This window comes from Stereum hirsutum (genome assembly GCF_000264905.1).
Source record: "Stereum hirsutum FP-91666 SS1 unplaced genomic scaffold STEHIscaffold_8, whole genome shotgun sequence".
NCBI classification, from domain to species: Eukaryota; Fungi; Basidiomycota; class Agaricomycetes; order Russulales; family Stereaceae; genus Stereum; species Stereum hirsutum.
Window position 1 is genome coordinate 296,710 of NW_006763138.1, and position 12,198 is coordinate 308,907.

A 12,198-nucleotide genomic window follows, 5' to 3' on the forward strand; every position below is an offset into this window, starting at 1 on the left:
GCTCGAGCATGCTCTGCGGCCAATGGTGGCATTTCCACGTACTCGAAGTTTAGTTGGTCAAGTAGCGACCCTGGGTTGCTGGAACGGGTTGATTTTACGCCCTACAATCATGCAAACACCCAGACCTTCTTCGCGATCGACTGCCTAAGCACCATGATCAAGACAGCGCTTGCCAGCGACAAGGAGCCCGCAAAGTAAATGGCTGGGCGGAAAGCGGTTCGTCCTGCTGCTGATCCTCCGAAGGCATCTAGCATCCATCCAGCTACTGGTGCGCCCTGATGATGAGAGTTTTTAGACACCACGGAGGGCAGGGATGATTATTTGAGACATACCAGGAAGTAGCCGAATGCCCATCCAGTCACCACCATCGCCATCGCGTTCGCGAGTCTGGCACCTCCGTATATATGTCCCACAACGCTGGGCATGGTCGAAAAGAACCCTCCGTTCCCCGCACCGTTAATTACGATAAATGCGACGAGCGGCGCGATGCTCCCGCTGACAGGCCATATAGCTAGCATGCTGATGGTGGTGAGGATAAGGGCGAGGAGGAGAGATGATAGAGGGCCGACTTTATCGCAGAGGGCACCAAAGAAAAGACGGCCGACGGCTGACGAGAGATTGAAGAGCGCGAGAAGCGCAGAAGATAGAAAGGTGGAGGCGCCGAGAGATGTGGCGTAAAGGGGGATGAAAAAGGGAGGGACGAGGATGGGGAAGGTGCCGAGTCCTGCACCGACAAACAGTATGATGAACTTTTTATCGAGGAACAGATGCCTGCGAAGTGATGGGCAACGGTGCTTAGTTCAACATTGCTATTGTAAATTTCAAGGATCAAATTATGCAGGTTGAATACGCACCATTCCATACTGGCGGTGGCCCTTCGAGTCCGTTCTTTTAAGAGCATAGCAGCCGGCATAGTAATTGCGAGAGTAATGAATCCTAGGATCCTGAACGTCCATGGAATGCCGACTTTTTCTATCAAGAAATTCAGGCTAATGGACAGTATGCCTCCGCCAAGCCCTCCGCCTGCGAAAACAAAACCGTTGGCCAAACCTCTGCGTTTCTTGAAATACTGAGCAGGGAGGGAGCTACATGCCTATAAAAGATTGTATGGCCTTTCATTAGCACGTTGTTCGATAAGTTTGTAAACCGTGCCACCTTACCATAAAACATAAGCCGACACCGAACCCCAACACAATCCCAAAACTAACAAACAACGCTCCAAAATTGGTGGTCGCGAACCCGCTCAGTATCTGACCAAGGCCAAGACAGAAACACGCCAATAGCGCAGAGTTACGAGTACCGATCCGTTTCAGGATCCTGGCGTTGATTAAGGCTCCGAAAGCGACAAAGGAGGCGGCCGTTGATCCAATGAAGCTGAGGGAGGAATCTTTGGCGAGATGTTTCGCGGTCAATTGTGCTTGAACAACACCCCACGAGTACGTTAGACCGACAAAGAAGAATCTACATATGTAAGTAGATGTGCCACAGTGAAGGGGCGAAACCCGACGAAATGTGAGTTATAGCCAACTATTAGTCTCACCAGCAAGAAGAAGAAATCAAAAGACTAACGTTATGATGCTGCATGCAGCGACAATAACCCATCCGTATCCACCATCAGGAACGTCTTCAAAGCCATGGAGAGCAGATATCACTGTAGACTGCAGCGATGGCTGAGGTGACTGAGCAGAGGAAATGCCGTCGAGCTCTCTATCTATGTCGTTTTGTTCCGGTCTATTTAGGCTCAGCTGGGTAAGATGTATGCTTGGTTGCATTATGGTTGCCATGATGGACGGAGCTCGACGTAAGGTCAGATCACAGACTCAGTTCGGCGTCAAGTTCGATTTGCGTGGATGTCCAGTGGCCGAACAGGGCTGAACATGACTCAGGCTCGCGATCGGGCCCGACACAACAGAAGCAACTTCGCCGAGGTGTCTTGCAAATCGACCGTGTTTTATAAACTGTGGTAGTAAATAATGGAGCAAAGATAGAGTTGAATTGGCCCGACAATGGGAGACGTGAAGTTTGAGACCGCTGCGTCGAGGGAAAAGGCTATCATGATGTACCGATACATAGCCGCAGAAGCGAGCCACGGATGGTGCAACAATGGGCCACATTTCACACCGGTATTCCGTGTGGCAATTAGGGGCAACCACCGACAGGCAAACAACTTCCCCACAAGGAACATCCTTGTTCCGCTCTTTGTCAAGCCTTCGCGTATCCTCGGTCTGAGTGAGAGTGGTAGTTTCCTCTGCGAGTGACTCAGACTTCAAAACAGTCGCCTATATACACAGTTACCCAGGTCTCACACTAATCACTCAGCTTGCATTCGAACTGCCATGATGTCAACCTCGCAAGAAACCCCCTTTCAAATCTCCATCCCCGACGACGCACTCTCCGCCCTCAAAACCCGCCTCTCGCTCACTCGCTTCCCAGACGAGCTGGACGAAGCGGGCTGGGACTACGGTGCCCCTCTAAAGGACATCCAACGACTCGTAGCGTACTGGAAAGACGGCTACGACTGGAGGAAGCACGAGAGGGAGATGAATGAGGGGTTGAGGATGTTCACGAGGGATGTGGAGGTGGAGGGGCATGGGGTTTTGAATGTGCATTATGTGCATGAGAGGAGTGGGGTGGATGGGGCGTTGCCTTTGTTTTTCTCTCATGGGTGTGAGTGTGATCGTGTTCATGTTCGATTTAGCATCACGTCTCTTATGTGTAGCGCATGCGTAATAGGGCCGGGAAGTTTCGCGGAGGTGCAGAAGCTGTTACCACTGCTCACAGCAGCGTCCCCAGATCATCCCAGCTTCCATGTCGTAGCCTTCAGCCTACCAGGTTATGGGTTTTCAGAGGCCCCTCACAAGCCGGGTTTCGCGGGGAAACAATACGCAGAAGTAAGGCCTTGTTCTCTTTTCGACCCGAGTGCGTTAAAGGATATTGACGGTTTATGGATTGGCAGGTGGCACACAAACTAATGCTCGCACTGGGATATAACGAGTATGTCGTACAGGGAGGAGACTGGGGTAACCTCGTGAGCATCATCAAGAGATGGGGTATTGAACCCTATGGTTCCTGATTCAGTCTGTTTATTCGATGAGATCACACGAACGATGGCGAAGAACTACGGGCCTGAACACGTCAAGGGATGGCACACCAACATGCCGCTGTACGTTCGTCATTACCCCCGATAATACGTTGAATTCTCTAACTTCGACGCGTCCAGTGCCTTGGAGCCCTCCCTGTTCTCACAGCCCCTGACGTGGCTTTCGCACAAGCTGAGCACGTATACTCCACAAGAGAAAGCCCACCTCGCCCGTGGCGAGTTCATCACCCGTACGGGACGTGGCTATTTCGAGATTCAGGCGACGAAGCCTCAGACGATCGGATATTCGATGGCGGATTCGCCGGTGGGGTTGTTGGCGTGGATTTACGAGAAATTAGTCGTTTGGACGGACGAGTATGAGTGGAGCGACGATGAAGGTGAGTTCCTGGAGGTTATTTCTGAATGCTGAAGGAAGAAACTGGAATTGAGTGGTGCGAGTATAGTGTTGACGTGGGTGTCGATATATTGGTTCTCGAGAGCGGGGCCTGCGGCGGCCGCGAGGATATACTACGAGACGAGACAATCGGGGGAACGAAATAATCCGCCCATGGGCATTGTCGTGCCCATAGGGGTGGCCTACTTTCCAAAAGAACTAAGGGTTCCTCCGCGAAGGTAAGTCTGATTCACATCCACCTACATTCCATCACGCTCCGAGATCGGAACTGTCGTCTGAGTGAATTCGTTTATGTTGTAGCTGGATCCGCAGCGTGGGGAATGTGGTGTTCGAGTCGGAGCACGACAGAGGTGGGCATTTCGCAGCGCATGAGAATCCGGAGGGGTTGGCGGATGATTTGAGAAAGATGTTTGGGAGGGGAGGACCGGCGTATGGAGTGGTTCCGGGGAAAACGGGCTATGCGTGATTTATGATACTCACTATTGCCATGTTATGAATCATGTATACGAGCGAATAACGATCAGTAACAATAAGTATGCGAGAGTTCGAATGGTCAGTGGTAGAAACAGAAGTGAAGACGAAATCGATAATGAGGCAACACCGGCAGAAGCCGAGAGCGATTCCGGCACGTTGGCTCAGCCACTCGCGCATCGCAGAATCTCGAGCTCGTCGTCGTCGAGCAAGACCCACAAATCCCCCGGACCCGTTAATCCTCAAGGTGAGCAAACTTTTGCTGGTTCTTGGTGTTGTGCTGTCCTGGAGAGGCCCTGGGAGGGTTTGTGAAGGAACGAGCGGTTGGATGGACTGGGTAGAGGATGGATGAGAGACTTTGGGTTCGGATGGCGTTGGGCGGTCGGCGGAAGGGTTTGGGTTGCGTGGAGGGTTATGGACCGCTCGTTAGGTCGTTGGGATGAGGGCATTGGATCGGCTTGGTTGGGCTTTGCTTGTTTATCTAGGGTGCTGACCGTTCGTCTTGCAGATATCTCAAAATGGTCGCCACTAAGAGCGCGAAGGGCAAGAACGCCCCCAAGAGTGCGTATACGCCCATCGTCTACCGTTCTGACCGGTTCGGTCGAGGCTAACGTGGGGGCTGGTTTATCTATAGCTGCAAAGACCGCCTCGTCGTCGAAGGACGCGAAGGCCAAGTCCGCGAAGAAGGCGGCTCTCCAGGGCGTGCACGGCCACCACTCGCGCAAGGTCCGCTACACCGTCTCGTTCCACCGACCAAAGACCCTCCGCCTGCCCCGGGACCCGAAGTACCAGAGGAAGAGCGTTCACCATGTTCCCCGCATGGATGAATTCAGGACGATCGTCTCGTGCGTTTTTCTTTCCTTAGTGGTATTACGGAGAGGTATTGATGTAAGTTTTGTGGACGGCTAGACCTTTGAACACGGAGTCTGCGATGAAGAAGATTGAGGAGCACAACACGCTCGTGTTCATTGTGGACCTCAAGTCGAACAAGCGTCAGATCAAGGACGCGGTGAAGAAGCTCTGGGATGTTCAGGCCGCCAAGATCAACACTCTCATCCGGTGCGTGCATACCTGGTTTTTCTCTGTGATCCAGAGCTCGGCTGACAGAGCGAGTGCAGACCGGACGGAAAGAAAAAGGCGTACGTGCGTCTTACTGCTGACCACGATGCTCTGGATGTTGCGAACAAGGTGTGTTTGATGAATCTTTCTGCCGATGAAAGTGATACTGATGAAACTATGTTGCAGATTGGCTTCATCTAAGCCGCTCGCGTCTCGTTCCGGGGGTTTTGTCTGTCTCTATCTTTCCTCACGCCATCCACACCATTGCACTTGTTTGACCTGTATGCGTAGTCGTATGCCATGTTCCTATGATTCAAGCAAAATTCATGCAGTGCAGATGGACGCGTGAAGTGGCGGTATAAGTAAGAGAGTGGCCGCCGTGGCCGACTGGTTCTGAACACCAAAAAGACAGGAACGGATGCACAAGGAGGGATGATGCTACGAGTGATCATCAGGGCCTAGGCCGCAGCAGGGGTGTGGAACCTGCCAAAAATACGCGGCTTGAGCGGGCGATGTCAATGGTTACAGGCGAGGGTGACGACGAACGCAGACAGCCGTCCGAGAGAGCGAGCGGAGAGCGAGAGAATAAGACCTTGACGGTGCACTCGAACTCGTTTGAAACGAAAGCAAGGACCAGCTCGGCAACAGCGGCGGTGGCGAGAAGACTGCGCTCGAGAAATCACTCTAGCGGAAAAGGCCCGACGCGAAACGGGTGGTCGTCACGGGCACGACGTTCGCCCTTCTGTACTTGACCTCCACCAACGACTTGCACGCTCTGCTCCGCCAGCAGCCCCACGCTCCTTTCTCCTCCGTCCTGGCACCTCTTCTGCCGCCGCCGACACTCTAGGGCTCGTCCCTATCCCTCTGTCCATTAAACCCTGCAATTCTTAATTGTTTGATGCGTTCCCCGCTCCTCCCCTCCCTCGCCCTCCTCCTCCTCTTCTTCTTCTCCGCCTCCGTCGCTGCCACCCATTCGTTCTCTTCACCAACTACCTCACATGCTCGCCGCTCCTTAGCCTTCAAGAAAAAGGCCGTCAAGCCCCTCGACCCGCCCGTTCTTAGAGGCAGGCAGGGCGATGATGGCCTCGAACTGGGCCTTACTCGTCCGTCCCCTTTCTCTTTCCTTTTTCTTCCCTTTCTCAACCTTTCTTTTCCGCTCTTGCAGCCGATATCAACACCTTCCGTGATGGTCTCAGTGGCTTCCATTTCTTCCCTTCCACCACCACCACCGCCTCGGCCACGGCAACAAATGCGACCTCGTCTACGTCCACAGACTCCGCATCGGCTACCTCGACGGACTCCTCCTCGTCCACATCTGTAGATTCCACGAGCGCCGATTCCACATCGTCATCTGATGCCGCCACCACCACGGACTCCGCCGCCTCATCTACCGACGCTAGCTCATCCTCTGATCCCGCTGCTGCCACCACCACGTCCGCCGACTCGTCCAGCGCTTCTGCCACTTCCGCCGCCGATTCGTCCTCCGCCTCCTCCACGTCCTCTGACTGCGGGCTCCTCGGCCTTGGTTGCGTTGGTTCGTCGACTACGACGTCTGATGCCTCGTCCGCGACTTCCACGGACGCAGCTTCGTCCACCGACGCCGCGTCCGCGACTTCCACAGACGCAGTGTCGTCCACCGACGCCGCATCCTCCGCCTCCGCCACGTCCTCCGACTGTGGGCTACTCGGCCTTGGTTGCAGTGGTTCGTCGACGTCGACGTCCGATGCCTCGTCCGCGACTTCTACAGATGCAGCTTCATCCACCGACGCCGCGTCCTCTACCTCCGAGGACTGCGGTCTCCTAGGACTCGGTTGCAGTTCGTCGACTTCCACCGATTCAGCGGCTTCGTCCACTGCATCCGATTCGGCGTCTGCGTCTGCGACCGATTCTGCCTCTGCAACCACGACGGACGCTTCATCTGCGACGGGTACGGCCTCTGCCTCGGCATCCTCCACTTCGAGCGACTGTGGCCTTTTGGGTCTCGGCTGCTCTGCGTCTTCGACGACGACGGATGCTGCCTCGTCGACCGACAGCGTGTCCGCAACTGCCACCGGTTCCGCTTCAGCCTCCGTTACCGACTCGTCGTCCGCTTCTGCGACAGACAGCGCGACTTCGTCGGACTGCGGTCTCCTTGGTATAGGTTGCACGAGTGCGACAACGACGACGGACGTTTCCGCCACGGGTTCGGCTGCTTCTTCCACAGACTCAGCCGCGTCTACCTCAGCTACCGATTCCGCGACCGTTTCAGGATCATCGGCTAGCGCCACGGCTACTTCGTCTGATTGCGGCCTTCTCGGCGGTATCGCAGGATGTAGCAGCTCTGCTACAGCAACTTCGACCTCGGATGCGTCCAACTCAACTTCCAGCGCTGTATCGTCGGGTTCCTCTGCAGCTGCCTCCTCTACGATCACCAGCGCTCCGTCAGGATCGTCCGCACCGGCCACGTCCACCGCTGTTTCCTCGTCCTCGTGTGGGTTGCTCGATGGTGTCTTGGACCCGTCTTGTGCTTCGAGCACTATTTCTGGGTCCGCCTCAGTTACTAGCACGGCCTCTGGCTCATTCTCGTAAGCAACTTTTCCGACCTACAATATCGAGTTATCCATAACTTTTTTTTTATTCCAGCACAACCTTTTCGCCAAACGCCACCACGACTGCGTCGGCCACCGCGTCGGCCAACGGCACCAGCACCTTCAGTGACCCCTTCACCACAACCGCGTCGGCTAACAGCACCAGCACTTCCAGTGGCACCATCTCCTTCCCCACGTCCACTGCAGGCAACGAGACCACCACCGCCACCGCCACCGCTACCTCATCTCTTATCACCTCAACCGCTAATGCCACATCCAGTAGTGCAAGCAGCACTGTCGTGATATCTTTCCCCACTGGTGTGAACAGTAGCCTCTCGGCGACTGCAACGTCGTTCTCTACCCTGACGTCGTCGGCGACAACTTCCTTCTCCTTCAGCTCTCCGTCTGCGCAGTCACAATTCTCCTACGTCACCGATACCAGCCTTCTGTTCACCTCGTTCTCTACCCCGACTCCGACCACCACCGAGACCAATCCTGACGCACCGACGACCACGTCCACCGGTTCCACGACGGCCACTAACCCATTGGCTTCTGCTACTATCCCGGCAGACCTTCCGGCTCGGATCTTCCCCTCGACAGGAGTCCCCGACACGTCTAAATTGAGCGGGTACACACTCATAAGCGTATTGTTCGACGATGGGTTGTCGTGGAGCTTCGTGACTAGCAGTTCGCAATCCCAAGGCCAACTCCTCTCTTGGTTCCCTGTCGTCCTTGAAGCCAGTCTCGGCCTCAGCTCCGCTCAAGTCGTCACGTACGCCCTCCAGGTGTACATCCCGGACTCGTACACCAGCACAGCGGACGTCGACCAATTGAGGACTACGTGGACCGGATACATTCCCTCGGACCAGGTCGACACCCTCGCTCAGCTCATCTCAGCTAAGAGTTCGGCATTCTACACGAGCACCCCGGATCCCTACCATACCCTCGCCGAGCATGTCGACCCCTCGTTCACGCTCGACCTCGTTCAGAACCCGAGCACGGGCGCTTCGACGGGTTCTTCGAGCAGCTCGGACTCCTCTACCGTCAGTACTTCGAGTGACAATTCGAGGCAGGACGCTATCATCGGGGTCGTCAGCGCTCTCGGTGGTGTTACTGTTCTCATCATCTGCGTGCTCGTCTTCCGTTCGGTCAAGAGGCGCAGAGAGTTGGCTCACAGGAGGCTTTCGGACCAGGCCGCGGCTAACACCATGCCTTACGGGGACAGGGCGGGCAGGGACTTCGATCAGGACAGTGTTGGGGGACAGAGGAGGAGGAGTTTCTACTTTGCGGAAGACAGTTTGAGAGGTAACTCTCAGCCCGCTGATCCGCAAACGCAGGCGATGGCTTCTGGAATGGGTGGCGGAGAGATGGAGTATAGCTATAGGAACAGCCCGGAGCAGATGAGGGAGAGGCGGCCAGTCATGGCAGGCCAAATTTCGGCACCTATCTTACAACAGAGCAGCATGAATTGGTGAAGAGCTGGTAAGTTTGTCGTCTATGTCCACAATGCTTGAGATGCTGACTATCTCATAGGTAGAATGGGTATCAGCCGCAGAGAGAACGACGTCGAGAAGTCCCGGGTTACCCCCATCACATGCCCGCCTCTTCTTCGCTTGATAGTCTCGGACCTATGATACCATTTCCGCCTGCTTTCCTTTACACCGCACCGACCCTTGCTATATTTATACCGCTCACCATTATATTCTTTTCGTGTTGTCTGTCATACCTTTTACCCCGCTTTTTTCTTTCTTTCCTTCTTTTTAACCCGTTTTTCGTCGTCTTACCTGTTGGGTTTTGTTCTTACTTGTTCTTCCTCTCCCCCCTTTTGTCGCTGTCCGGCCTACCTTGAATGCTTTCGTCGCATCGCTTGGTACGTGCAGCTCCCTTGTTCCTCGGATTTCGTCGGGTGTTATATGGCAGTTTTCCAGTTTCTCCCTCTCGTGACTTCGCATGGTGCCTACGAGCCTTACGAGCTTCGCATCCGTTCGTCGCTGGCGGCGGGACCTGCCAGCATTTTGTCGTTGTTCGGAGTCGGTCTGCAAACGCTCTCGTGTATTCCATGCGTAGGAGAGGTCTTTATATGCAAATTGAATGTCCGTCTATGTTCCCCTTTCGATCGGTCGATTTTTCACTAAGACTCACGAAGGACGGTGTTTGCATTTCTGGGTCCCTTTTCCAGCTTGCTTGCCGAACGGAACGACGAACGCTGCACTGCACTTGCAGAACTGGGTCTGTGGAAGGAAGGTATTACGGCCACTTGGGGTGGGCACTTACACAACACGGGGAACTTTTCATATTTTTTTTGTTTTGTTTTCAGTCGCTCTTTCATGGCACATTTTGCGCCTCCGTCATTCAAAGCTTCATCTGTCGTGTTGTGTGTTCTCGTGTGGTGAGGGGCTGGCGTGGCGTCCTGGTTTCGTTTTCTTTCTTTTCTTTTCTTTATATCGTCCTGGAAGTTTTGCATTGGCATCGTTACTTTTACTTTTACGCTTCGATCCTTTTGATCCTCTTTACGCGCGCAATAGACGTCGCACTTTACATGTCATGCCATGGGCAACGGACACCGGACAGGGCATCGGACATGTTTGGACGTGGTTACTGGATGATTGAAAAGCCTCGCGGTGCTTGTGACTCTCTTCTGCCAGGTCGCATATGTTCCTGTTTGTGGGTCGAACGTCTATTGTGCATTATACCCCTTTTTTGGTACTTACGTTTATTGTAATTTTGTTTGTGCAGTGATGATGCAGTGCGATGAAATGCGGGGGAGCCGTGTGAGGTATTCGTCTTAAGCTCGTAAGTCTTACATCGGCTGTGATGCGCCATACAGTTCCTGTGATGGTTTGAGAGACCTCGACAGGTCTACTTCACTGACTCAATACATCAGAATCACCACTTCAAACCCCATTTCTTCCTTTCCGCTCTATCCCCCTCTTCCTCGCCCACCGCTCTCCACACTTCCTCTATCACCTCCTTCTCAGCCTTGCTCGTGAACAGAATAATAGTTCCAAATCGGGGTACCCGCGCAAAATGAACCATATACGCTCGCACCCAGCTTTTCAGTTCGGGTTGAGCGGACAGATGAGTGCTCAGGAGAGCGCGGAGGACTGTGAGGATGGAGGAGAGGAGGGAGGGTTCCAGGGAAGTCTGGAAGAGGGTTGGGAGGGCGGGTGGGGGGATTTGCTGTGTGATATGATATGATGTGTGTGTTCAGATGACTTTACGGTTAGGTTGGAAGAGGTGATACGCACTGAGAGTAGTTTCCAGCGGTCTTCGGGGGTTGCTTCATGATGGCTGTCCCATTCCCTCGAGAAAGTGAAAAGGCTGATCCCGAGTTTCGCGTTTGGACCGTCATACTCGGCTGGCGCTGGCAAGTCTGTAATCGTGTTCGGAGGTCTGGGATCATCTGTGACTGTGGCCCCGCTGGCTATGTGTACATCAGGCTTAGTTTCGGAAGGTTCGTCGCCTGTGAGATTCTCGCCGTGGTCTTTGGAGAGGGTATGAGAGCCAGAAGCGCGGAGTGCGCCGCCACCTGGACGTGAAGCTTCGCGTGCCTGTTTGGCCTCCTTGAAGGTCGTTGGTGTGGGTTTCGACTTAGACTTCAACGCGGCTGATTTTGCATTTTGTTCTGAAGTAGGCAGAGCTTGAGGGGCAGAATTGGATGAGAGGGGACGGGTGGAGACTGGATTAAGAAGAGAAGGCGATTGAGGCGTCGGGGTTGACGTAGTTGTGGTAGAGGCAGACGTGGGCGAGGAAGGTTCGACGATCTCAATCGGTATCCGTCGACGCTTTGGGTGAGGGGCTCTGGTCTGTTGCGATTGGAGGGGAGGGAGGTCTATCTGGACGGGAATAAGTCATTCTGTGATCTGAGGTAGTCGACAGTGATCATACAGAGATGGGTTGGGCGCGAGGTCCGACTTTTCCTTTGTCTTTTTGGAGAGAGCTATTAATTTTCTGGAGTTCCGTGGTGATAGCTTGGTTTTTCGGTTCCAGAGATGCCGCTTCCTCGAGGTCTGATTGACGCGATCAGAGTGGGACAGTAACGAAATGGACTACCAGAGTTATGCCGACCTTTGCGCGCATCTTCGGTGCGGTGCAGGGCCACACGAGCCTGTGATCGTCTGAACAATGCCTTGACGTTTTTGCCGCCGCTGAGTTGGATGGCCCTCGAGCAGTCTCTTTCCGCGTCCTCGTGCCTATTCGAGTCGGTTCAATCTCGCATGACGGGTTCCGATGAGGCGAAACGAAAAGGATACGCACTCACTTGCCTAGCTTTAGGTAAGCGGCCGCACGGTTGAGAGGAAAAGTGGGATCATTTGGATCTGCGAGGATTGCAGAGGTGTAGTGACCGATGCTCGCCGCAAAGTCACCGGCTTTGAAGGCAGCATTGCCCTTGGGAATAAGGCTAAGCACGCCACACTGAACACATTGATGATGAGGCAAAGACGCACTTTCTCTTTCGCCGAGAGAGCGGTTGCCTGGAGGAGAAATGAGCGCTGTGATGTTGCGTCAAGATTGCGGGAAGAATACGGACCTGTGACATGGGAAACAAGGAAACAAGATGAATTTGGCCGACTACGCTACAAGATGGGAGGAGGGAGAGAAGAAGC

At 54.2% G+C, this 12,198-nt stretch overlaps 5 protein-coding genes across 5 annotated transcripts; 3 read left to right on the plus strand and 2 right to left on the minus strand.

Annotated features, from left to right (window-relative positions):
• Window positions 1-21: 21 nt before the first annotated feature.
• On the minus strand, window positions 22-1,923 carry STEHIDRAFT_139703 (MFS general substrate transporter). Its single transcript, XM_007304701.1, has 5 exons — window positions 1,570-1,923; window positions 1,161-1,461; window positions 855-1,093; window positions 333-771; window positions 22-275 (listed from the first exon to the last, which is right to left on the minus strand). Exons 1-5 carry the CDS (start codon window positions 1,782-1,784, stop codon window positions 108-110), a joined length of 1,362 nt encoding a protein of 453 aa, XP_007304763.1. The 5' UTR covers window positions 1,785-1,923; the 3' UTR covers window positions 22-107.
• A 314-nt stretch (window positions 1,924-2,237) lies between these two features.
• Window positions 2,238-4,028, plus strand: STEHIDRAFT_98031 (alpha/beta-hydrolase). The gene is made up of 7 exons (XM_007304702.1): window positions 2,238-2,667; window positions 2,734-2,891; window positions 2,957-3,028; window positions 3,096-3,163; window positions 3,221-3,477; window positions 3,544-3,712; window positions 3,795-4,028. Exons 1-7 carry the CDS (start codon window positions 2,337-2,339, stop codon window positions 3,958-3,960), a joined length of 1,221 nt encoding a protein of 406 aa, XP_007304764.1. The 5' UTR covers window positions 2,238-2,336; the 3' UTR covers window positions 3,961-4,028.
• Window positions 4,029-4,483: 455 nt separating this feature from the next.
• Window positions 4,484-5,225, plus strand: STEHIDRAFT_131551 (uncharacterized protein; the record flags this gene model as incomplete). Its single annotated transcript, XM_007304703.1, has 5 exons — window positions 4,484-4,526; window positions 4,600-4,810; window positions 4,875-5,024; window positions 5,084-5,153; window positions 5,211-5,225. The coding sequence occupies 5 exons, from the start codon at window positions 4,484-4,486 to the stop codon at window positions 5,223-5,225; spliced, it is 489 nt and encodes a 162-aa protein (XP_007304765.1).
• Window positions 5,226-5,922: 697 nt separating this feature from the next.
• STEHIDRAFT_131552 (uncharacterized protein) lies at window positions 5,923-9,066 on the plus strand (the record flags this gene model as incomplete). The annotated part of the gene is made up of 3 exons (XM_007304704.1): window positions 5,923-6,127; window positions 6,190-7,588; window positions 7,647-9,066. 3 exons carry the CDS (start codon window positions 5,923-5,925, stop codon window positions 9,064-9,066), a joined length of 3,024 nt encoding a protein of 1,007 aa, XP_007304766.1.
• Window positions 9,067-10,387: 1,321 nt separating this feature from the next.
• STEHIDRAFT_121842 (uncharacterized protein) lies at window positions 10,388-12,182 on the minus strand. The gene is made up of 7 exons (XM_007304705.1): window positions 12,123-12,182; window positions 12,040-12,066; window positions 11,853-11,980; window positions 11,660-11,784; window positions 11,480-11,601; window positions 10,840-11,427; window positions 10,388-10,771 (listed from the first exon to the last, which is right to left on the minus strand). The coding sequence occupies exons 1-7, from the start codon at window positions 12,129-12,131 to the stop codon at window positions 10,478-10,480; spliced, it is 1,293 nt and encodes a 430-aa protein (XP_007304767.1). The 5' UTR covers window positions 12,132-12,182; the 3' UTR covers window positions 10,388-10,477.
• Between the last annotated feature and the right edge of the window lie 16 nt (window positions 12,183-12,198).

Excerpts from the sequence above, each read along its gene's own strand:
- STEHIDRAFT_139703 (XM_007304701.1), bottom strand. The coding sequence starts at position 1,784 with ATGGCAACCATAATGCAACCAAGCATACATCTTACCCAGCTGAGCCTA. Across the intron at positions 1,094-1,160 it reads GTGTCGGCTTATGTTTTATG|GCATGTAGCTCCCTCCCTGC; the intron begins GTAAGGTGGCAC and ends AATCTTTTATAG. Across the intron at positions 276-332 it reads GGGCATTCGGCTACTTCCTG|GGCGCACCAGTAGCTGGATG; the intron begins GTATGTCTCAAA and ends TCTCATCATCAG.
- STEHIDRAFT_98031 (XM_007304702.1), top strand. The coding sequence starts at position 2,337 with ATGATGTCAACCTCGCAAGAAACCCCCTTTCAAATCTCCATCCCCGAC. Across the intron at positions 3,164-3,220 it reads TGGCACACCAACATGCCGCT|TGCCTTGGAGCCCTCCCTGT; the intron begins GTACGTTCGTCA and ends CGACGCGTCCAG. Across the intron at positions 3,713-3,794 it reads CTAAGGGTTCCTCCGCGAAG|CTGGATCCGCAGCGTGGGGA; the intron begins GTAAGTCTGATT and ends TTTATGTTGTAG.
- STEHIDRAFT_121842 (XM_007304705.1), bottom strand. Across the intron at positions 11,428-11,479 it reads CTCGCGCCCAACCCATCTCT|ATAGACCTCCCTCCCCTCCA; the intron begins GTATGATCACTG and ends ATTCCCGTCCAG. Across the intron at positions 10,772-10,839 it reads ACCGCTGGAAACTACTCTCA|CAAATCCCCCCACCCGCCCT; the intron begins GTGCGTATCACC and ends CATATCACACAG.